At 37.4% G+C, this 20,496-nt stretch overlaps 2 protein-coding genes across 3 annotated transcripts; both read right to left on the bottom strand.

The window, feature by feature from the left end:
* Positions 1-463: 463 nt before the first annotated feature.
* Positions 464-1,917, bottom strand: LOC149001210 (thaumatin-like protein). The gene is made up of 2 exons (XM_089140914.1): positions 1,608-1,917; positions 464-1,521 (listed from the first exon to the last, which is right to left on the bottom strand). Exons 1-2 carry the CDS (start codon positions 1,672-1,674, stop codon positions 848-850), a joined length of 741 nt encoding a protein of 246 aa, XP_088997040.1. The 5' UTR covers positions 1,675-1,917; the 3' UTR covers positions 464-847.
* Positions 1,918-3,032: 1,115 nt separating this feature from the next.
* Positions 3,033-17,283, bottom strand: LOC149001211 (protein ESMERALDA 1-like). 2 transcript variants are annotated; one of them, XM_089140912.1, is made up of 10 exons: positions 16,254-17,283; positions 14,502-14,571; positions 11,608-11,675; positions 11,383-11,471; positions 8,203-8,400; positions 7,642-7,846; positions 6,898-7,065; positions 5,804-5,971; positions 5,512-5,702; positions 3,033-3,851 (listed from the first exon to the last, which is right to left on the bottom strand). In XM_089140912.1, the coding sequence occupies exons 1-10, from the start codon at positions 16,623-16,625 to the stop codon at positions 3,689-3,691; spliced, it is 1,692 nt and encodes a 563-aa protein (XP_088997038.1). In that variant the 5' UTR covers positions 16,626-17,283; the 3' UTR covers positions 3,033-3,688. The 2 variants fall into 2 exon arrangements, with proteins under 2 accessions (XP_088997038.1, XP_088997039.1); XM_089140913.1 differs by lacking the exons at positions 14,502-14,571; positions 16,254-17,283 and adding an exon at positions 13,591-14,443.
* Between the last annotated feature and the right edge of the window lie 3,213 nt (positions 17,284-20,496).

A 20,496-nucleotide genomic window follows, 5' to 3' on the forward strand; every position in this document is an offset into this window, starting at 1 on the left:
TCATGATTTCTATTCTTATACTATTTTTTTTTTTTTTGCCAGCCTCGATTTCCAAGGCTTTGCCCTGACTAATCCGGTGTTCAACCCAAGTCACACACCCGACTGTGGTGGGTGAGTCTCCTAGCGAGGATTTTTTGCATCCACAAGGTTTCGATACCGGAACCTTGCTTAAACGGTAATATTGAAAATTGATAAATAAATAAAGGCTACAGTATTAAAAGTTCTGATCATAAATTGAATAAGTCAAGAAGTCGAATTATAATAATTCGATTAAAAAAATAATGAAGTGGACTAATTCAGGGTCGCACTGAAAACTTCCCAGTTCATAATGTATGACAACCTAGTCATACGCAAAAGAAAACTTGACATACTAGATCTCTTAGGTGTGCTAGAACAATTTAAAAGTTTACACACCCTTCAAGCTGGTGAAGTTCCTTTGCCTCTTCAAGAATTCGGCTAATTTTTAGAGGAAACGGAACATTTGAAGCTAATCATGAACTTGAAATTTAAATCACTAATGATGAAATCCTTGATACTATCACTTTAGTTGATAATTTAGATACAAAGAGGTAGAGAAAGAAAAGATCAAGAAAAAGGGACAAAAAAACCAGTGCTAATTCAATAACCTGCAACTTACTTCTACTACAACTATATTACCAGAAAAGGGGGAAAAACTTCTATTACACCTACAATACCTCAATCTTCAAGAAAACAAAAAAGAAAAATGGTAGTTGTTAAGGTCCAACCGTCCAAGACTCCTTCAGGCACAGATCAAAAGAGGGCAACTCTCTTATTGAACCCAAAACAAAATATTAAGCTGGCTTTTGACTTGTCTTTTCCTTTCTCTTCAATGGTAAGGACAGAAAGTAACCAAGTAGTTTCCACCACTGCAAGTAGCAATGCTAGTGGGATCATCATATGCATAAGAATAAGCTCTTGGACATGCTGTCTTGAAGATCCTTGAATAAGCAGTGGGTTTGCAAGTCTGTGGGTTCCCAAAGCTTCCAGTGCAACAGTACTTTGGAGAGTTGAAAGCAAAGCAAGCACTCTTACAAGCCACAACCTGGTTGTTATGGGATTTAACCTGCAATCCAACTGGGCACATTCGATTCAGATCACTAACACAACCTGCAGGACTGCATTTACCCTTTCCTCTAAATGGAGTGATAGCAAGAGCCAAGTTGTACCCATCAACAAGGCTTACATCATAGAAATCTTGTTCTCCTAATGTTATCTCTACAAGGGTTGCAGGTGGTGCCCCACCAAGGCCATTGCAGTAGAGAGAACCACCACAGTCACCAGTTGCACACAGACCTTTACCTGAAGCATCAAAGGAACACTCATGGCGACCCCAGATGCGACCTGACCAGCCTGCAGGTACTCTTAGGGAGTAAGCTTGTTTGGGTTTAAGCATAAACCCACCTCTTGCTAGAATGGGTTTCCCTGCACTGGGTTGGATACCCGGCCATACTGGGTGCAAGCATTTATTATAAAGAGCTATTGTAGTTGCTGAGACCTCAACTGCACTCGAAACAAACATTTTCATTAGTTACATTTTGAATGTGTAAATGTGCTAAAGAGAGAGGAAGAGGGTACCCAGTACCTACCTGTAGTGTAAGCTAAGAAAGCAGTAAGAAAGAGCAGAGAAAGGAGAGGTCTCATGGTCACCTCCATTGTTGAGCAGGGGATGTTTAAAGAATGAGTGATATAAGAATCTTACAGTGTGAAGATCCAGTTCTGCTTTAAGATCATGGGACAATGGAGGAATGGGTGAGGTTTTATGGACAAAAAACAGGAAAGGTAAGTTCTTTGACTGAGATCTTCGGAGAGAAAGAGAGGAGTGTCCTTTTTATTAGTTTTCTTTACTTTGCAGGGAACACTAAACAAGTTAATGCTCTATGAGATTCCAGGTTCTATGTTTTCCTCTTTTGCTGTGAGATTATGTGAGGTGTTTGCCCAACTCTCGAGGCTGTCAGAGTAAACAGTGCAAGCACTTAAGACAATAAAATATTCGAATTCACATGGGACTTCTACAAATGCACTCTCTGTGTGAAAGAAGGGAGAAAATTTTCTAATTCGCATCACTGAAGTCTGAATCCCAAGTGCTCCACCCATTTTCTAATGGAGTTGGAAGTCTACTATAAACAAAATTTTGAGTCTCTGACACGATGAGGAACCCAGTGGTGGCGGTGGGGTGTTGTTTTTATTTTTGCATCACACTGCCCGAGCTGGTACCAGACAAGAGTTCTCAGAAAAATGCTATTGGAATTGTTGTCGTGTAATAGACTATTGAGATCTACAGGTTTCTTTTTTGGGTTTTTAAATGGCAAATCTAGGAATGTATCAATTGTTATTAATCACTCCATTATTGTTGCAAGGTTACAGCTCGATTACCCCCAGAAAAAGGGATTATTCCACTTAATACACCTGTGAGAGCGAGAGATAAAAAATGGAAGGAGACCGGACCACTTGGAGTCCCATCGTATGATCTCTCAGAGTCCTAGGAGCAGGAGCAGTTGTTCAAGTTTCTATTGGTTCGAGCTGCTGCAATAGACTTTCGGATCGAGATTTTGGGCAAAATTTGAATTTCGACTGTTTATTTGTCAATATTTCAACTAAAGTCTCAACTGTTGTTCTTATTTTTTTAAGACTGAAGCAAAATACGTTTCTATTATATATTCTACAAAACCCATTCACCACTTCTTCACTAGTTTGTTCTACAATTTTAACAAACTAACACTTGTGTTCTTAAAAATAGAATATCAATGTTAAACCACATAGTAAGAGAGGTAAAATCCACATGATATCTGCTTTTAATATATTCCCTTAATGTGTGGTTCAAAATCATTAAGAGAAAAGAACACTGTTCTCCCTCGACTGAAAGCTGATCCGGACGGCAGAGCATGAGGAATATTTTCTATGCATCCTAATGAACCAATTGTCAAGAATCTCCTGCCACCATGAAGGCAAGTTTTTCAAACCACTTCATAAATGCATTGTGAGGCTGTTTGTTTTAAAACTTCGCTACAGTCCATAAAAAATGAGAAATTCAGCTTCTAGTAGGTTTGTCTCCAACAGAAACTTTTCCCTCATTACAGGAGTTGAGGTTGTGCACTGCCCCAAACATTTTCTTCTCGTCTCAAATTCTAACCGATAAAACAACACAAGATATAATACTCAAAGAGTGTCTGTTCATTTTGTCCCAATATAAAAACTGGGGAGGGGAAGAAAAAAGGAATTTTCAAAAAAACTTATACAGTGTCTGTTCATCTTTACAGTCTTCTAGGACACTGTCTGGGATCAAACAATATACAATCTATGGTAAAAATGAATGGAGGCAACGAATGCAATTTGTCAGGTCAAGGCTTTGTTAGATACAGCAGCAGCAATGTCAGAAAAAATAGCCTAAACAGTAGTCAATGCCCAGCTATCTCATGTAGAAAATTTGCTCTCTTCTCTTCTGATACCATGTACAAGTGGGTGTAACTCTCCCTTACACCCCGAGTGAAAGAATCCGAGCAATGTGCTCTCCAAGAAAGTTAGTGAAGCTTGAAATTCTTGTGCCACCCCTCTCGTCAACAGCAAAAATCAAAGAATTATACCAATGTAAAGAATGGGGATCAACGATGAGATGCACATACCAAGCTATAGGAACCAAAGAATCCATCAGAAAACCTTTCCAAAATAATCAGGGAGCTGAAGTGGATCTGTGATCTTCTGATTTGTTCACACGACACATGCAATCAGGACACGGAAAGGAGTATATGGAATCATTTGGTCTTTTGAGCTCAATACCCTTTGCATCACTATGAGACCGCATGCTCAGCATTTGGCGTTTAAAAGCTTTCCACCTGTAGCAGAATCCAATACCATGAGTAGAGCATAAACTATAGATTGGATTCCTACAAATAACACAAAAACAAATATACAAGTCTTAACCAGTCAAAAAAATCGATGTGGCTCTACCAAGGGAATGGTCTAATGCTATATCGATGCAACCTTTATCAAACAATCTTATTCATTCCTAATATCCTAATTCCACTGTCCATAGTAAAGGATATTGAACATAAATTAATTGATTTAAAGTTAGTCCACAAATCCAGAGTATCACCACATACAGAAATTAAACTGTGAAGCAGCAACCCTGAAGTGATGGACTGAGAGACAGGGAAAAACTTATGCAAGAAAGTCCATTTCCATCACTTGAGTATTGTTCATAAAAAACGAGAAGCAAAATTATTCACATTAAAAAAAAATCCTAAAAAGAAATAGAAACTAGAAGTCTAGAAGTATATGCACCAATTTATTTTCAGGAACTACATAATATGTATTAATGGTATGCAAGAAATGCATTAAGGTCCATTCAGTCAAAGAAGTGGCTCACAAATCACAATAGACAGTAAACACTGGTACAAACCTAGGTAGCAAATTCACAGATTGTGCAAAAACACTGCAACAAAGAATCTGCAGATTCATTTGCAAAAACAAAGCATATGGAGTTAATTTGAGTAAAATGTATGGGGAAATAATTTTTTTAATGTCAAATGAATTTCTTAGAAGATGTCCTCCCAATGCTGCACTCACTTAGTAGGAGATCAACACAACCTCTGTTTCTTTGCCACATCGATCGGGTGATCAGGAAACCATGACCAATATGAGGTGCTGTACATTGGCCCCATGTCAAATTCCAGTCCAAAATTCAATATATCCTCTCATCTGTAGGCATTACCCTCCCCATAATTTCCATGCATTTGTTGCAGTCTACTAGTCCTTTCCTAGTCCTTGATTTTATTTTCAGTACTTATAAAACTTGACAAGTGAACAGAGGACTTATGGTTTGCCTATGCACAATTCCAACACCAGCTGAACTGCTATGTGGCAATTACTGGAGGGGTCCAGGTAGGGATGCTGAAACCCACCTAATTGGCTAGCTCACATATTGAACACAAATGCAAGACTTGGTGGATTTATTACCAGGTCTGTTAAATATACAGCAGATATCCATAGATGCTTTTACAAATTCCTTGTCTGCAATTGGGCTCCTACAGTTTCCAGGTAAGAAAGTATTTTGCACATAAAGGAAAAAAAGATTTAAATATTTAGCCCAAAGACATGCGAATAGGAGGTCTTCACCTCAATTCTTCCACCTTCTTTTTATCTCTCAGCATTTCTTGTGGAAGCTAGCAAGTCCTCCCATAACCCCCCCCCCCAAGGGGGAGAAAAAACCAAGAAAGAAAAAGGAAAAGAAGGGGTGGAGTCTGTCTACCGAAAAACTGAATCACAGCCTAGATTTCCTAGATCTACTTTTGGTTTTATGCTGAATTAATGATGACAAATGGCAACTAAATATTAATACCATTGCAATTCCTAGCCAGTTTCGTAATCCTATTTCTTTATGAATATAGACAACTTGTGAAAAAGATTAATGGAGAAATCACCAATATGGACTAAATGGTGCACCAAAATCCATGCAAACAAATAAAAGACAAATCTATCATAATGAGCACATACCCGATTTTGGGGTTATCGAATATCAACGCTAACTTTCTCTTATCAGGTCTGATTGTCCTGGAGTGTCCACCATACAAGTATCTCCTATGGCCCATTAGAAATTGTGGGAAATTTCCACCTTGAGTTGTAACAAATACTTCACTGTGAAGACAAACAGTGTAGTCTAAAGCAGCCATCCTCGACGAGAAGTTCTAGAAGCAATAATCAAGTTAAAGAAATAACCTTGAATAAGAACATTTACCAGCAATCCTACCAAAAAAACAATCCTACAACACAGAACAAATGTTGACACCTTAAATGGAGCAAGTTCCTCCACTGATGCTAGTGTGTCTTTAGTCTGCAAAAGGGGAAACATCTCCAGAAGTGGGGCCATGTTTTTCTCAGCCTTGTATATCTTTCCGGATGCCAAATATATAGATGTGCTACTATCAAAACCCATGCCCCTAAGCATCAACCCAACCTGACAATAAATTAAAAAGGAAGAAGATGTACAGTCACTGAAGGTATAAATTAGCACAAGAAATATGGTATATTACGTATACAGGGAGAAAAGAAGTTCTGAGTACAACTTTTAAACCAATTAACTTGTTCAAAGAATGAATTTACCTTGCAACTTATCAAACCTAATCAACGATACTTTTCCTAGAACTAATAACTTTTCATGTGGGACAAGAGTCAGAGACTCCCAAAAGCCTCCCATTTCATGTAGAAACTGTGATTTCTCAACTGGCTTTCTTATTTTCTTTCTTAGCTTCCAAATTTGACTAAAAGGAGAGCCTTGGCAATCAAATGTATGCTCTCCACAAATGATATGCATTATAAAGCTTCCATTTGATTTGGTGGAGTATTCAGTTATCTAACATCTCTATCCCACCAAGAGCTAGAGTACCAACCTAACAAATGAGGGCTTCCAGACATAACTCTTCACTTTCATAAGATCCATCTTGAAGTTGTACTTTTTATATTCCTTTTCCTTTCTTTAAGTTAAAAATAAAGAAAACTGTAGGCACAAATAAATAACAATCTCCTGCTTTTATGTATAAACTACCACGAGACAGCTTAAATTAGGAGAATTGAATGACCATTTTTTGGTAAAGCACTCACAAGCTGCAGATTTGCTAACTAACCCTTTTATCTCCCTACTGCCCAGACCTGTTCCATATTAAACCAAACCTCAGACCTAAATGCTATACCCCATCTCAGCGCCTATGCTGAAAGACCAGCATGGAGTAAGCCTCCACAAAATAAAGCAAGATTTTTACTTAAGCATAGAAATTACAAATATGTAATACTTTGAATAGAAAGAAATTCTCTAAAAGACAAACCCATGTATAATGAACTTCAAAAAGCCATATACGGAACAAAAAGACTGAAAAGTATTACTACCTCCAATGGCGTAAGAGGACATTTCCCATTGATCCTGATTGCTCCAGGCCGAATAATACGACCAGGTTTGGTAAACTTTCCTCGCCAACCTCTCTCCCTAGCAGCACTCATTTCCTTCTTCTCTTCTTCACCACCATCAAATACACAACAAGAGAAGGCAACCATATCCTGTACATGAAAATATATGACCAAAACTTACTACCACAATTTACTTTTCAAGCAAAGAATAAAGTTGTATTATTTCCCAAAAACCTACGCAAACCTTAAAGGTAACAGCCAAAGCTAACAAAAAGCATCTGTGAGCAGGAGGGACTATAAAATAGACTTAAAATGGATTCAAAAATAATAGTGTCCAAAATCTGACTGTGGAAAAATTTGTGCAGGAAATGAAGAAATTCCTTGAAATTATTTCAAGTGCTAACAATAAGCATCCGTGAACAGAAGGGACTATAAAATAGACTTAAAACGGATCCAAATACTAATAGTGCCCAAAATCTGACCGTGAAAAAATCTGTGCACAAAATGAAGAAATTCCTTAAAATAATTTCAAGTGCTAAGAACCAAAATTGGAAATATTTTACCCACACGTTTTATAACCAAACATGGGAGTTTTACCTACATTCCTCTGTCATTTGATATGCACAAACAAAATAAAAAGGAATCGAACAAAGCATCCAGCAAAATTTCACAGCCAACAAATGCTATAAACAGCATGGCCACAAAACTTCCTCAGTGTAATCTAACCTCTTCAAAGCGTAGATGAACTGCAACATATTTTCCATTATTGTTTGCACTGCGTTCTTTCATTCTCGTGACCAGACTTTCTGCTAAGGTTGATATAGGTTTCGAAAACTTCAGAGCTTCATAATTTGCCAAGCATCTAAGATGCTGTACTGCTGGAGGAGCATCAAATGACAATCGATTTGCAAAAGGAGAAATCCTTACAATCCTGCATGATCCATATTTAGACACAACGTCTGAATTAAGCCACCAAAATTCAGCATCGAAGAATCAAAGGAAGTTTTAGAAATGGCAACAAACAAAACCCTCATGTATCACTATCCTGTCACTAATCAGAGAAAATAACTTCAGGAACACCAGTAGAACCCTTGGCCACATATTCAATACATATCAGAGGTCACCAGAAATAAAGAACATCATAAAACATAATTTCACAACCATCTCCATTCCTCCTTTATATAACTTTTCATAAAAACATCTAAAGTTTGCAGCTTTACCACTTTGTGCATCTGTCCAGTGAGCAGGTAAAAGGAAACTAGTAACAAAAGAATAGTTTTAACTTACTGTTCCTCAAGTAGCTTTGGAAGAACTGCATCCCTATAGTATTTGATGGATGACCAAGCCTTTACTCTGAAGTTATAAACATTACTCATGTTGTGATCAAACCGATCCATGATGTATTCTGGTATCTTATCAACCACCCGCACATTATTCTTTAAGGTACTAATGAAATGATCCTCATCATAGATGTCACTGAATTTGCTGCAATTAGTAAGAATGGTGTTAGGTACCTGAATGAGGCTACTTAACAAGGTGGAATAACTCAAGAAGAAAAAAGGGACTTTGAATAAAAGTTGAATAAGAAACAATACATTCTACCAGCAGTAGGTGATTCCTACGGCTACCCAAGAGCAATAGCTCTCACATAAACTTTCTCAATGCTCAAAACATGTCTCTTCTACTCTTCCTTCCCCCTATTTATAGCAATTACGTTCCTACAGTATTAATTAACAGAATCATCCCAACGAATAGGACTCTTCAAAAGTAACCGAATTGAATAGGACTCTTCAAAAGTAACCGAATGTAATATGACTCTTCAATCTAATCCTAAAAAGTAACCGAATACAATAGGACACTCAAACGCAATCGTTTCCTTCCCTAGAATTTAGGGATTTACTTTCCCCGTCGAGTGTAGACTTGTGTTACTAGGGACCTATCAATACTCCCCCCAACGTTTCACCTTGTCCTCAGGTGAAAATCTGAAAATCTATCTGGGGGTTTAATGAGTGGGCGACCCAAGGGGTTTCTTTGGGGTCTAGCGGCCGCTTTGTGTTGGGTTTGTTTGGGCCTTAAGTTTGAGACGAAACATAACCGATGAGGCCCAATAACACAATCTTGGCTCATAGGGATTGGACCAAACCCATGAAGCGGTTTGAGGTGAACCGAACCAACCCCAAAACCCTAATACTCCATCGCTTCTTCTTCCTTTCGCGACGATTTGCGCAACCCTAGCTGCCGCGAGGGTCGCGCGAGCTCTCTTCTTCGATTTGGCAAGAGTCCCGCAGCCCCGACGTTAATCCGGTAGGCATCGACACCCGAAACTCTCATTCGAATCGACTGGATTTTTCAACGTGTACTTTCAAATGACTTCGCTCGTTGTCTCAACCACCAACGGGGCCAAAGGAGAGGACACGCATCGAACCCAAAGGCGGAAGCGCCCAACCAGGACGCCGAGACCAACAACGACACCGGAGCGAGGCACCCAAGCGGGCGGAACGAGGCAGAAAGAGCGACCAACAACACTCGGCTGCCGAAAGAGACAAGCACCACCCCGGGACGGAAGCCGATACCATTGTAGGACCGAAGAGGCACAACAAGGTGGAATAACCAAGAAGAAAAAAGGGACTTGAATAAAAGTGAATAAGAAACAAACACTACACAGAGGGACAGGACCCAAGAGCAAAGCACAAAACTCCAAGTAAAACAGCTCTACTTCTCCCCATATAGCAATACGTCCACGATAATAACGAATATCCCAACGAATAGGACTCTCAAAAGAACCGAATCGAATAGGACTTCAAAAGTAACCGAAGTAAAGACTCTTAATCTAATCCAAAAAGTAACCGAAACAAAGGACATCAAACGCAACGTTCTCCCAGAATTTAGGGATTACTTTCCGCGAGTGTAGACTTGTGTTACTAGGGACCTATCAAATGGTATCAAAGCTTCACCCACAAAGCACATACTGATTTATACACCAATCCTTAACCAATTAAACACTTCTCAAGTCGATTGCTGAGAACAGTGATAAAGTATAAATCTGAAGATACGCACATAATCTGAAAGAGCAAACTCATCAAATAATACATCTACCAAAGGAAAACTAAAAATTCAAAGTGTAATACGCAACAAGTCAGAAGCAGAACACAAACAAATTTAGTAAGATAATCCAACAACCAAAAGATGTGATTACAAATATCTTTAGAACAAAATCTAGAGACTAATTTTTGGGGGGGGGGTTTTGGTTTGGGTGGTTTTTTTTTTTTTGGGGGGGGTTTTTTTTTTTGGGGGGGATCATGGTTGTGTTTCTTTTTGGTTAATAGAAGAGTTTTTTACATAAGCACCCTCCATCTCAATTGAAAACTCGGCGCACCCCCCTCAAAATTGAAACCTACAAAGCCCCCTCCACATTTAACACGCTTGTCTTGCCCCCCCATTATAATTTTGTCCCTATTTTGTGAATTCGCCCCTCTTCCTGCTGCCCCCCCCAATCAACCTACAAGGCACCGTCACACTTCACACCATTAGTGAAGGTGCGCAGTAATCTAATTAAAGTCAAATTAATTTGATTATATGACCACATTAGCCATAGAGTGATAAAATGATCATGCAAGAGTTTTTTTAATTTGAGAAAAATTCCAGTCATAATTCGGGGTAATATGGAGACATCAAAAATATTGTTAAGGATTTTAAAATGAATATTAAAAATATTATTTATGATTTTATATGAATTTATTAAGTGTGGGTGAAAAAGTAAAATCATATCACGGTTAAAAGAAAACAGACGGTGTGAAGTGTGGGGGGGGGGGCTTTGTAAGATTTTGGTTTTGGGGAGGTGTTGAGTGTTTCCAATCGAAATGGAGGGGGCTCATATAAAAAAATTTAGGATTTTAAATAAATTTATTCAAATGAGGGTAAAAATGTCAAATTAAAGTTAAAACTAACGAGAACCTAATAGTGTCAAGTGTCAAATATGGAGGGGTGCTTTGTAAGATTTCAATTTTGAGGGGGGTGCATTGAGTTTCCAATGGAAACGGAGGGGGCTCATTAAAAATTCTTAATAGAAATATCACTTACCCAAAATTAATAAATAAATCTAAAGAACAACATTCTCGAGGGCCACAAACAGTTCCAACAGCATGGGTTTTGAGCAAAGGAATGGTTTTCTTATAAGATATAAGAAAAGGCAACATTTTCATTTCCTCACAAAACTGACAATATTAGTCCTGGTATGGACATCATTCTTGTATTCAAGGGGTGTATATGTGTAATAAGTAAATTTTCCCCAAATTTGAAGCTTAGGAGCTCACAGATACCTCATACAAATATGAGATCATGCAACAGCAAACACGTAGCTTATCAGATTCATATAGATTAAAGCCCCATTACTTGACACTGGAATGACTGGAAACATACACCTTGAGTTACACAGTAGTTTTCCAGGAAATAGTCATAAAAACAAACCTTGGGTCCCTCCAAATGCTATGGAAATGGAAGTGAGGGATTAGAAGTGTTGCATTCAGATAACCTGCCACAGCAACTGCATTGCATATCTACAAAAAATAGTGAATAAGTAGAAAATGTAAGAATAAGATTTGTTTACCCCAATAAAAAAAACAAAACAAAATAGCATGAACTTTGATAAGCAGATAATATACTGAAGGAAAATTAAGAAGGTGAGAAAACAACCGAGGTCCTTTGCTGATTCAAGCCACCATTTGCCTCGACGTATATGTAACCGTTTGAATCATTTAAACCTACAATATGCAAGACAACATAATCCAACTTAAAATTTGAAGAAATGACAATTTTATTGTATGAAAGCTGTATAGGCATCACCAGAATTAGGAATAGCAATGTAAATTAAATAAGAGGTGATATAGTTTATACAGTGAGTACTAACACAATGTCAGTTCTGCATGACTATTAGTCAAATTTTTCATCACTTTTGGTCAATGTTATGACTCATGAGGTAATAATGCATGATGTCAAACAAAATAGCAAGTATCCAACACAAAGATCCAACCCCAAGAACAAGAAGTTTCCTTTTGTTTTGATAAGACAGCAAAGGATCTCACAACCGATTACCAAGAACTTGAGCGTGAGTCATTTAATTAATGTAGCAAGCAACCATGTCCAGAGATAAGCAAGACAATTTAATGATGCACAAAAAAAGGTAGCTAAAGAAAGCTGGCCATGTCAAATTATTCAACCAAAATTTTACATGATTCCTTCAGTTTCCCCTTAAAAAACAAACTCTAGTTTCTCCCAAAGTTGAATTACATTTACTTCCTACTCTTCTTTATGAATCAATCACTTGTTAAATTAATTCACATGGTGAGGGGAGACAGGAAAGTTCACGATGACAGTCAATGACTTGCTAGAGTGCATAGACACACAACAAACACAGTATGGTTATTACAAGAGTACAAGACATCATTTTTGAGTTAGAGTTTGCCCATTCATGTTTCAAAACTTAATCGAACAAGAAGGTTTAGTGACACAAACTTAGCTTTGGTTGGGAAGAGGGGCTTCGGCTTGGGGGACAGAGTGGTTTAGACCTTAGAGAGTTACATTCTCAGTCTCGAGAAAAGTATAGCATATAGTAGTATAGTACCCAGGCTTAGACAGGGACTTGGTTTGAGGGGGCCATGCATTCATGTGCACATAATGGGTTGTACATCCACATCATGTTTTAAGGCAGTTAGTCCGAGGTATGTGTGACAGGGACTAAACATGAATGTCTGGAAGGGTGTGACCTTGATCTTTTGGGAAAAGAAGTTAACAGACCCAACTTAAAGGGTTTAGGGATATCTGCGTTTTGCATTATCAGTGCTTCGAACACAGTCATGTCTTCTCTGAAACTTGATCAACACAGCATGTGTTGGATAAGGGAAGGACGTGTTTGATTCAGAGCAATGAGAAGATTAGGCTCTAGGAAGAATAAAAGTGAAAAGATGAGAGAACTAGCTTTGCCATGGAGATAATAATCTTCAAACATTCACATGCTTACGAAATAACTCAAAGCAGTAGCAACAACTCAGATATAGATGGCAAATTACAAAGGTCAGTGGCCGCTCATCCAGCCTCTCACTAAGAACTCTGTTTGAAATAGCAGTTTGAAAGCCAAATCAAGAACAGGAGAAAGATAAGATTGAATGAACTACCTAAACAACCCAAAAATGAAATAGTAAGACCAAAGTTACAAATCCCAAAGCTGAATCAAAACTCCGAAACTATACATCCCGGAATTGGACATGGAATATATCATAAACAGTAGCTGACTGGATCAAAACAATCCGGAAAGTATTTATAATTTTGCAAACTCTTCAAGCCCATGTCAATTCCATGTCCAAGGTAATCTTCAACATAGGACCCACCTATTGTCATTGTACCATGTCAGTAATCTATCAGTTGACCTTTATCATCTCCAACTTCACTCTACTGAAAGTTTTATTGTGTGGAACTGATCCATATTAGCTAAATGCACGCCTTTAAGGTTGTCTGACAAATTCTTTTGTCAAAAACATAGAACAAAGTGAAAATTTGGAAAAGAAGAATACCTAATCTATAGGATAAACCCACTCAAATGAGCCACAGGATAATTTTAGAATGTAAAAGATGGTCACAAGGTCTCCTCCCTATGAGTAACAAAGCCTTCAAGTATGATACCTGAGGAGAAAGCCATATTCGCAGCTCACCATCACCAAAGATGAAGCGACCACAAAGGCTAAGTATGCACTAGGCCCCAAGATTATGGCACATGATGACAGCAGCTGAAGCTGACTTGGTGAACCATATCAACTCCTAGAATATAAGGTGCTAAGGTGAATTTCTGAAATATAAAAATAATTAACGACTAGTAACAACACCAATGCTTCAGTGAGTTCAATCATCGTGTGGCAATTATAGGTTGCAACCCATTTCGTCCAAGGAGAAATTAAATCGCTTTGAAACAGCCTCACCTGCAAAACAACAGTAAGGCTGCGTACATTTGCACCCTCCCCCCCCCCCCAAGTAACTGGAAACTTGTGCACCGGATGCCCTTTTTATCAAGATAAAAAGAACGATCTACAACCTAGTCCAATAGGTACATCTGATGTGCATTATAGTGGCAGTGCATTGCCAAAATGAAGGAGGGAGTAACCTAGAAACAAGATAAGCAACAATATAAAACATACAATAAGGGTTTACAAACTATATATGAATAGGGCTTGAAGAGCTAGTAGCGACAGATTCTGCAAATGTAGAAGCGTGGCATAACACTTTGAAGAGGCCAAAAAGAATGATGCTCCGCTTTTTTTCCTCTTTGACTACATAACTATTTGTGAACACACACAAACAACACGTTCAAGATACAAATATGTTGAGAAGGTATCCATAAGAACAAGAACAGAAAGAGCTGTAGAACCAGCAATCAATTTTAAAATAACTTCTAGCAACATTAGCTATCAAGTACTCCCTAGTACAACCAGATTGAGTACAAGTACAACAAAGTATTAGAGGGGGGGGGAAGAAGACTAGCAGATAGAAACAAGAAAATGAGAATAAATGCATAGTTTCAACTAAGGAGGACTTCATACCCTCTATGCTCTTGTTAATACAAGATCTCCACTCACCGCCTTTGTAAGAATGTTTCCACACAGTTGTTAACTACAGTAAGATCAATAACTTGCATCAATAGAAGACAAGCTGACAGGAAACCCCAATACAGGAAGTCAGGAACATGCATGTAGTGAATAACTATTCAACCATTAATGCAAATATGTCCAAAACATCACCAATGAATATTTCACGAAAAACATCGTCAGTGAAAATTTCAAAGTAAATAAGTAACACAAGATAATCAATATTCAATAACCAAGTCCATATGAAATTGTGAGTAGAAAAAGGCCATTGTACCACATTTAACAAGAACTCCAACTGTCTTAAACCACGACTGAGTAATTTATCACAAAGAGAACCTAAAGCTAGTGGGCCAGAAGTTGACCCAAAATATTACTAAACTCTAAATGTGTCTGTGGACAAAGTTTTTTCTTCCTCCTTTTTTTTTTTTTTTTTGGGAGGGGAGGGGTTGGGAGGAAGAAGGATAGGTGATGCAATTGTTAATGGCCTTATTCAGTCTAGCTGGTCTTGTAGACCTTGATTCAGGCATTTAGTAGGTTGGAAATATCAGAAAAGGCAAAAGCAAGACTACTGGAGTGGATTTTATAGCTCGAGTATGATGTGACATCTTCCAATTATGCTTTATGGTGATGTCTCATAATCCTAATGGCTTATGAAATACTTCTCTGCCTGGCCACAAATTTTACATTCCCCAAGGTCTTCTATTTATGCTTGAATCAAAATTTGGGTAAAAGCAGAACTGGTGTATAGAGTTTCCTTGACATATCAGATATTAGTTTCTACATTTTATCCTTTCTTATATTATTGTATTCAGAAATAGCAGAATTACACTGCAAGGGACTTGAAAACACAACGGCTGGAGAATTTTATAATGACTAATTAACATAGACCATCACACAGGTCAAAGCTATAATTATTTGCATAGATGATTTGTAGTGACCATCAGAAACAGGGGATGTTTAGTAGCAGCAACAATAAAAAGCATGTTTCTAATTTTCCAAAAATCAATTACGTAGATAATCAAGAAAAAATTCGTCATCTGGATGTAACCTTTTGCAGTTTGATCCTGGTGAAAAATCTAGCATAGTGAAAGTTCATCACACATTTGTCCATTCCCCTTTAGTTTCTTAAATACTATGATGTTTTGTCACTTTTGCTCAGTGGAAACTGGTAGGTTGGGCGTTGGATAATTTCACTAAACAAGAAGCTGCCCATTGAACCACCACCTACTTCCCCACTCAGAGAATGTCAGCCTCATCATGTAATTGTCACCTTAGAAATGAGCCACACCCAAATCATAAAGAAGAAGAAGAAGATGGATTGATTGATCCAAAGTTCTCAGTCAATGAGATAATAACTCAAAAAAATAATAATAAATAAAGAAATAAATAAAAAGTAACCCCCTCCAAAAAAAAATGATACGTGAACGAACATTTGCAGTAGCTCATTGTTCAGATCTCTTCAAAGTCTATTCACAATGGCCCGTTTAACGATTTCAAACATCCAAAAAACACAAATTCAATCATTAATACACAATTCTGAGTTTACTCCCAAGAAACTTTGAAACCATGTCAGAATTCTCCACCCAAAAAAATGAATCATAGATAAGACACTGTCTTAAATCCCAATAATTTTAATATCTAGTTTCATTCCAGTTGTTGAAAAACAAATTCTTAGTTCGATAAAACGAATAAAGAGGAAGAACTGACCCCATCGGCAGACGAGGAAGAATTATCTGAATCCATCTCAGGACGAAGCTTCTCGTAGAGCTGTGGACTGCGATAGACGGAACCCGGGGGAGGACGAGGCTTAATATGTGGAACCACATCGAAGGACACGGTGCCCATGTAGAGTAACATCCCAGAGATGTAAATGAGAGGCGCAAAGAGGAAAACACCCTGTCTACGAAGGATAACAGAGAGAAGGATCCACGCGATTCTCTGCACAAGTGTCTTTGGCTGCTGGGCAGAGAACCTCCCTGACTTTCCCTTACCATGCCGATACCTCGGCGAACGCAGCGGCGACTGAGGCGGTGACGGAGTGCTGTGCCCACTACTTGAAATCCGACTATAAGGATGCATCTCTCAAAACCCACTTCCCTCGCTCCCTCAAAATCTCTCTTCGAGGCCTCTCACATGCTCCGCAGTATACTTTGCTTCGTCTTCTGGCTCTCTGGGACAAACCCAAGATCTATTTCTCTCTCTTCTTCGTGCTTTCTGCTCTCCCTCTCCTGTCTCGCTCTTTAATATGGATTAGTTTAAGACGAAATGTTGTCGTTGTCTGCACTTCTACGGTGTGATTAGGAATGACTATAATAATCAAAACCCTTTAAAGAGAGAGGAAGAAACAAAAGAAGAGAAAGAAAATAGAGCAGAAGGGATGGAGATGGCAAATGGGTTGGCTTGATTCCCCTTCCCCTTCCCCTTCCCCTTCCCCTCGGAGACTGAATCTTTTCTTTACTTTCTTGTGGTTCAGGAAACTGGGTTTTGAAGATTTTATAGATTGGAATTGGATTTGATCGGATCTCTTTCCGTGTTAAGCTAATCTGAATAAGGCTCTAATGCATTTCGTGGAACAAAAGGGTTCCCTTTAAGAAAGGCGCGAGAGCTTTTCATAGAATACGCAATGCTTCAGAGAAGGATTGGGCAATTGAGAAATGAGAATGTGATTTGGGATCAAAAGCAAAATTCAAAATTTGTGCCCATATTATTCTTACCTGTAAGCATTCTGCAATGGGTTGTCAAATGTCAAGGTGATTCTGTCGTCATCTAGTCAACCTCTACACGGCTTTTTTGTCATTAAGATGAATCTTCCTTCTTTCCTTGAGGGACTTAATCAATTTCGTTTATTTTCTGCAAATTTTTGAAAATTGTTTTAACAAATCAGTCTTCTTTTTCGGGTTGAAAATTGAAATCTCCGTATAAAAAAATTACAGCTTTCATACAATAAACTAAACTATAAAACCCCTTAGTCTTCCACGTCTAAAGTCTGGCATTAAAAACCCTATAATCAATTATGTAGTGATCAGGAAAATTACGTGGCACGGGTCAGATTGGATAGAATCAAAATTTCATTCTGATTTTGATCTGAATTAGTTAATATATATTATTTTTGGATCTATATCTAAATAAAAAAAGTAAATAAATAAATATAAAATTTATTGTAATTAAAATGATCATGGTACACTCTAAGGGGTAGGTCCAATTGGTAAAAAACTAACATCGCCAATTAATAAATTAAAGTTTCAATTTTATTTTTTTTTAAAGTTCCAATCCCTTTGAGGCCAAAGCCTATCATTTCTCCAATATATAAAAAGCACTTACTTGTTATAAAAAATCATGAATATAAAAGATCATAACTTTATTAGATTTTTAATTGTACTATGAGGGATTTTTAAAAGATTAAGAAAACGACTCTAAAATCACTTTTGTATTTATCAATTGTCATTTAAAACCCAAATTTATTTAGGCTTATAGATGAATGTTGAGTAGTTAAAATGCATTACATGGCTAACAAAGGATTGATACTCAAGGAGTTATTTTATATTGATTAGCACTTTTGTCTCTCATGATTTCGAAATAAAAATCACAAGAGATGGTGGACTATAACTATAAACCCTTGAGACTTTGCTTGTACAGAAACCTTTTAAACCAAGCTTTCTAAAAGACAAATTTCTAAATTAACTTCGGCAAATAGACCGTTTGCCTGAGTTGTTATAGGCAATTAGGTCTTGCAAACACTGACTATTTATTTTGATAGCGATGAACAAAGAGAGTCTTTAGCGTCTCCCCTCAAGAGGAAGAACAATGTTCTCCCTTAATGCATCTCAACTACACAACAATGGCAATATCTATTAAGGCTCTCACCTTTTGATCTATTACATTAGTCTTCAGACGTAGGTCTTACTCTTATTATGTGATTATAAGCGTCTAGATATTACATTGTTTAGCACATTGTTATCCCCTAACAAGAGGTGATTCAAAATCAACCAAAGAGATCGCTGGTTTTGAACCACTAGTAGAGTCCGAATCACCTCTTGTAATAGTTATTACCCATATAAATAGGGGTGAGGCTCCTTAAATAAATATTAAAAATTGAATGAGAAATAAAAATTTAAGGGATATCATTCTTATTTATATGGTCAAAAACTATCGAAAAAAATACATTGTGTTCCTTGTCAAGAAAGGTGATTTAGCTCTGGACTGGCAGGACCAGATAATGTGGTAGCCTGCGAGTCCGGATCAGCTCCCCCGACGACAGTTTCTGACCACACAAAGCAGTGGGGCCCACGGTGAAAAACACTTTTTGGAAAAACACAAAAAAAAAAAAAAAATTTAAATTTTACCCGTGGGCCCCACGTTTTGTGTGGTCAGGAACCTGTCGGGGAGCACTCTGTGCTACCCCGACGGGATGAGAATCCAGATTCGTAGCCTGCAACCAAATATTTTAGGTTGTCCACCGCACGCGCTCGACGGCACGAGTCACGCCGCGCGCACCACATCACAAGAAGAATGTCAAGCCGTCAAGCACGTGACCGACCACTTCTATGTGTCATCTCATCTTAGCATGTTCCCTTCAAGTCTGATTCGAAAAATATAAAATTATTGCATGTTTGTATTTTAATGGGAGAATCTGTTTTCTATCCATCTTTTATGTACGTGACACTTCATAACAATAGGATTAACCTTTAATTAAACTAATTACGAGTAGAACATGTTAACCGCCATTATTAATTAGATTTATATTAATTAATATAAATGATTAGATCGAAACCTGGTGCCTAAAATAAAATCCAGCAAATAGAGAATTAAGAATAGATGGATTTTTTTTGATAAAAGAATTTATAATTTGTGATTAAGACTTAAAGAGATGGAAAAGCTCATATTGTGTAAAAGTATATGACAAGGAATCCCCACTCTGATATGAACTCTTTAGTTTATTGGTCATTGTAATATTTATCAATATTAGTATCTACACTAGAAAGGGCATAGCAACTAAGCATTTGGCTTAATTATGGTGGTCGAGACCGACCATCACTTTAAATTCCGACTGTATGCAGCTCAATATTGTATATTAATTGTGTAGCACTGAAGCACAACCCAGCAACTAAAGCATCTAAAAATCATTGTGACTGGCATCTATGATAGAAATAGATTGAAAAATTGGATCATCACATTTGGCGATTTTTTTTTTTTAAGTCAATTTTGCCGACATGTTATACATAAACATCATCCATCACAAGTTAAAAGTACCAGTTGCAGTAGCTTGTAACCAAGTAATCTTCTAAATGGATAATGTCTCTTAAGTTTCTTGAATTTGGAAAAATATCCATTTAGGAAAATGAAATACGAAAAACAACAATGAATCCCAATGAGAAGGCTGGAATATTCCCGTGTTGAATAGAAAAGAAAAAAAGTTGGAAGCTCATTATGTGAGAGGAAGAAACCAACATGGTCCAAAAATCGCAGAAAACTGGTGACATTTCGCGATATATTGTCGAATTTCACGATATATTGTGAAAATCTCAATATTTTGAAGATCTCTCGCGATTTTATAGCGGAATCTTTAAGGTAAATGGAGAATCTTAACAATTATGTTATAATGATTTAAGCCTCAAATGACAATGTTTCAAATGTGGTTAGGGAAGAGAATCTACATAAAATAATTCTTGGAAATAATTCAAATTAGGAAGATACTTTTTAGCAATATCTTCAAGATCAATGAACAATCTTATCAATTATATCCGAGTGATTTATGCCTCAAAAAGCAACGGGTCAAATGTGGTTAGGGAAGAGTATATACATAAAATAATTTATGGAAACATTTAAATTATGTAATAGAATTTTCAAGGTCAACGGGTAATCTTTACAATTATATCCCAATAATTTATACATCATAAGTAACATTTTAAATGTGATTAAAAATGAGAATTTACATGGAAGAATTTATAGG

This window comes from Hakea prostrata, chromosome 11, assembly GCF_041222555.1.
Source record: "Hakea prostrata isolate BN-2017 chromosome 11, UWA_Hpros_2, whole genome shotgun sequence".
Taxonomy (NCBI): Eukaryota; Viridiplantae; Streptophyta; class Magnoliopsida; order Proteales; family Proteaceae; genus Hakea; species Hakea prostrata.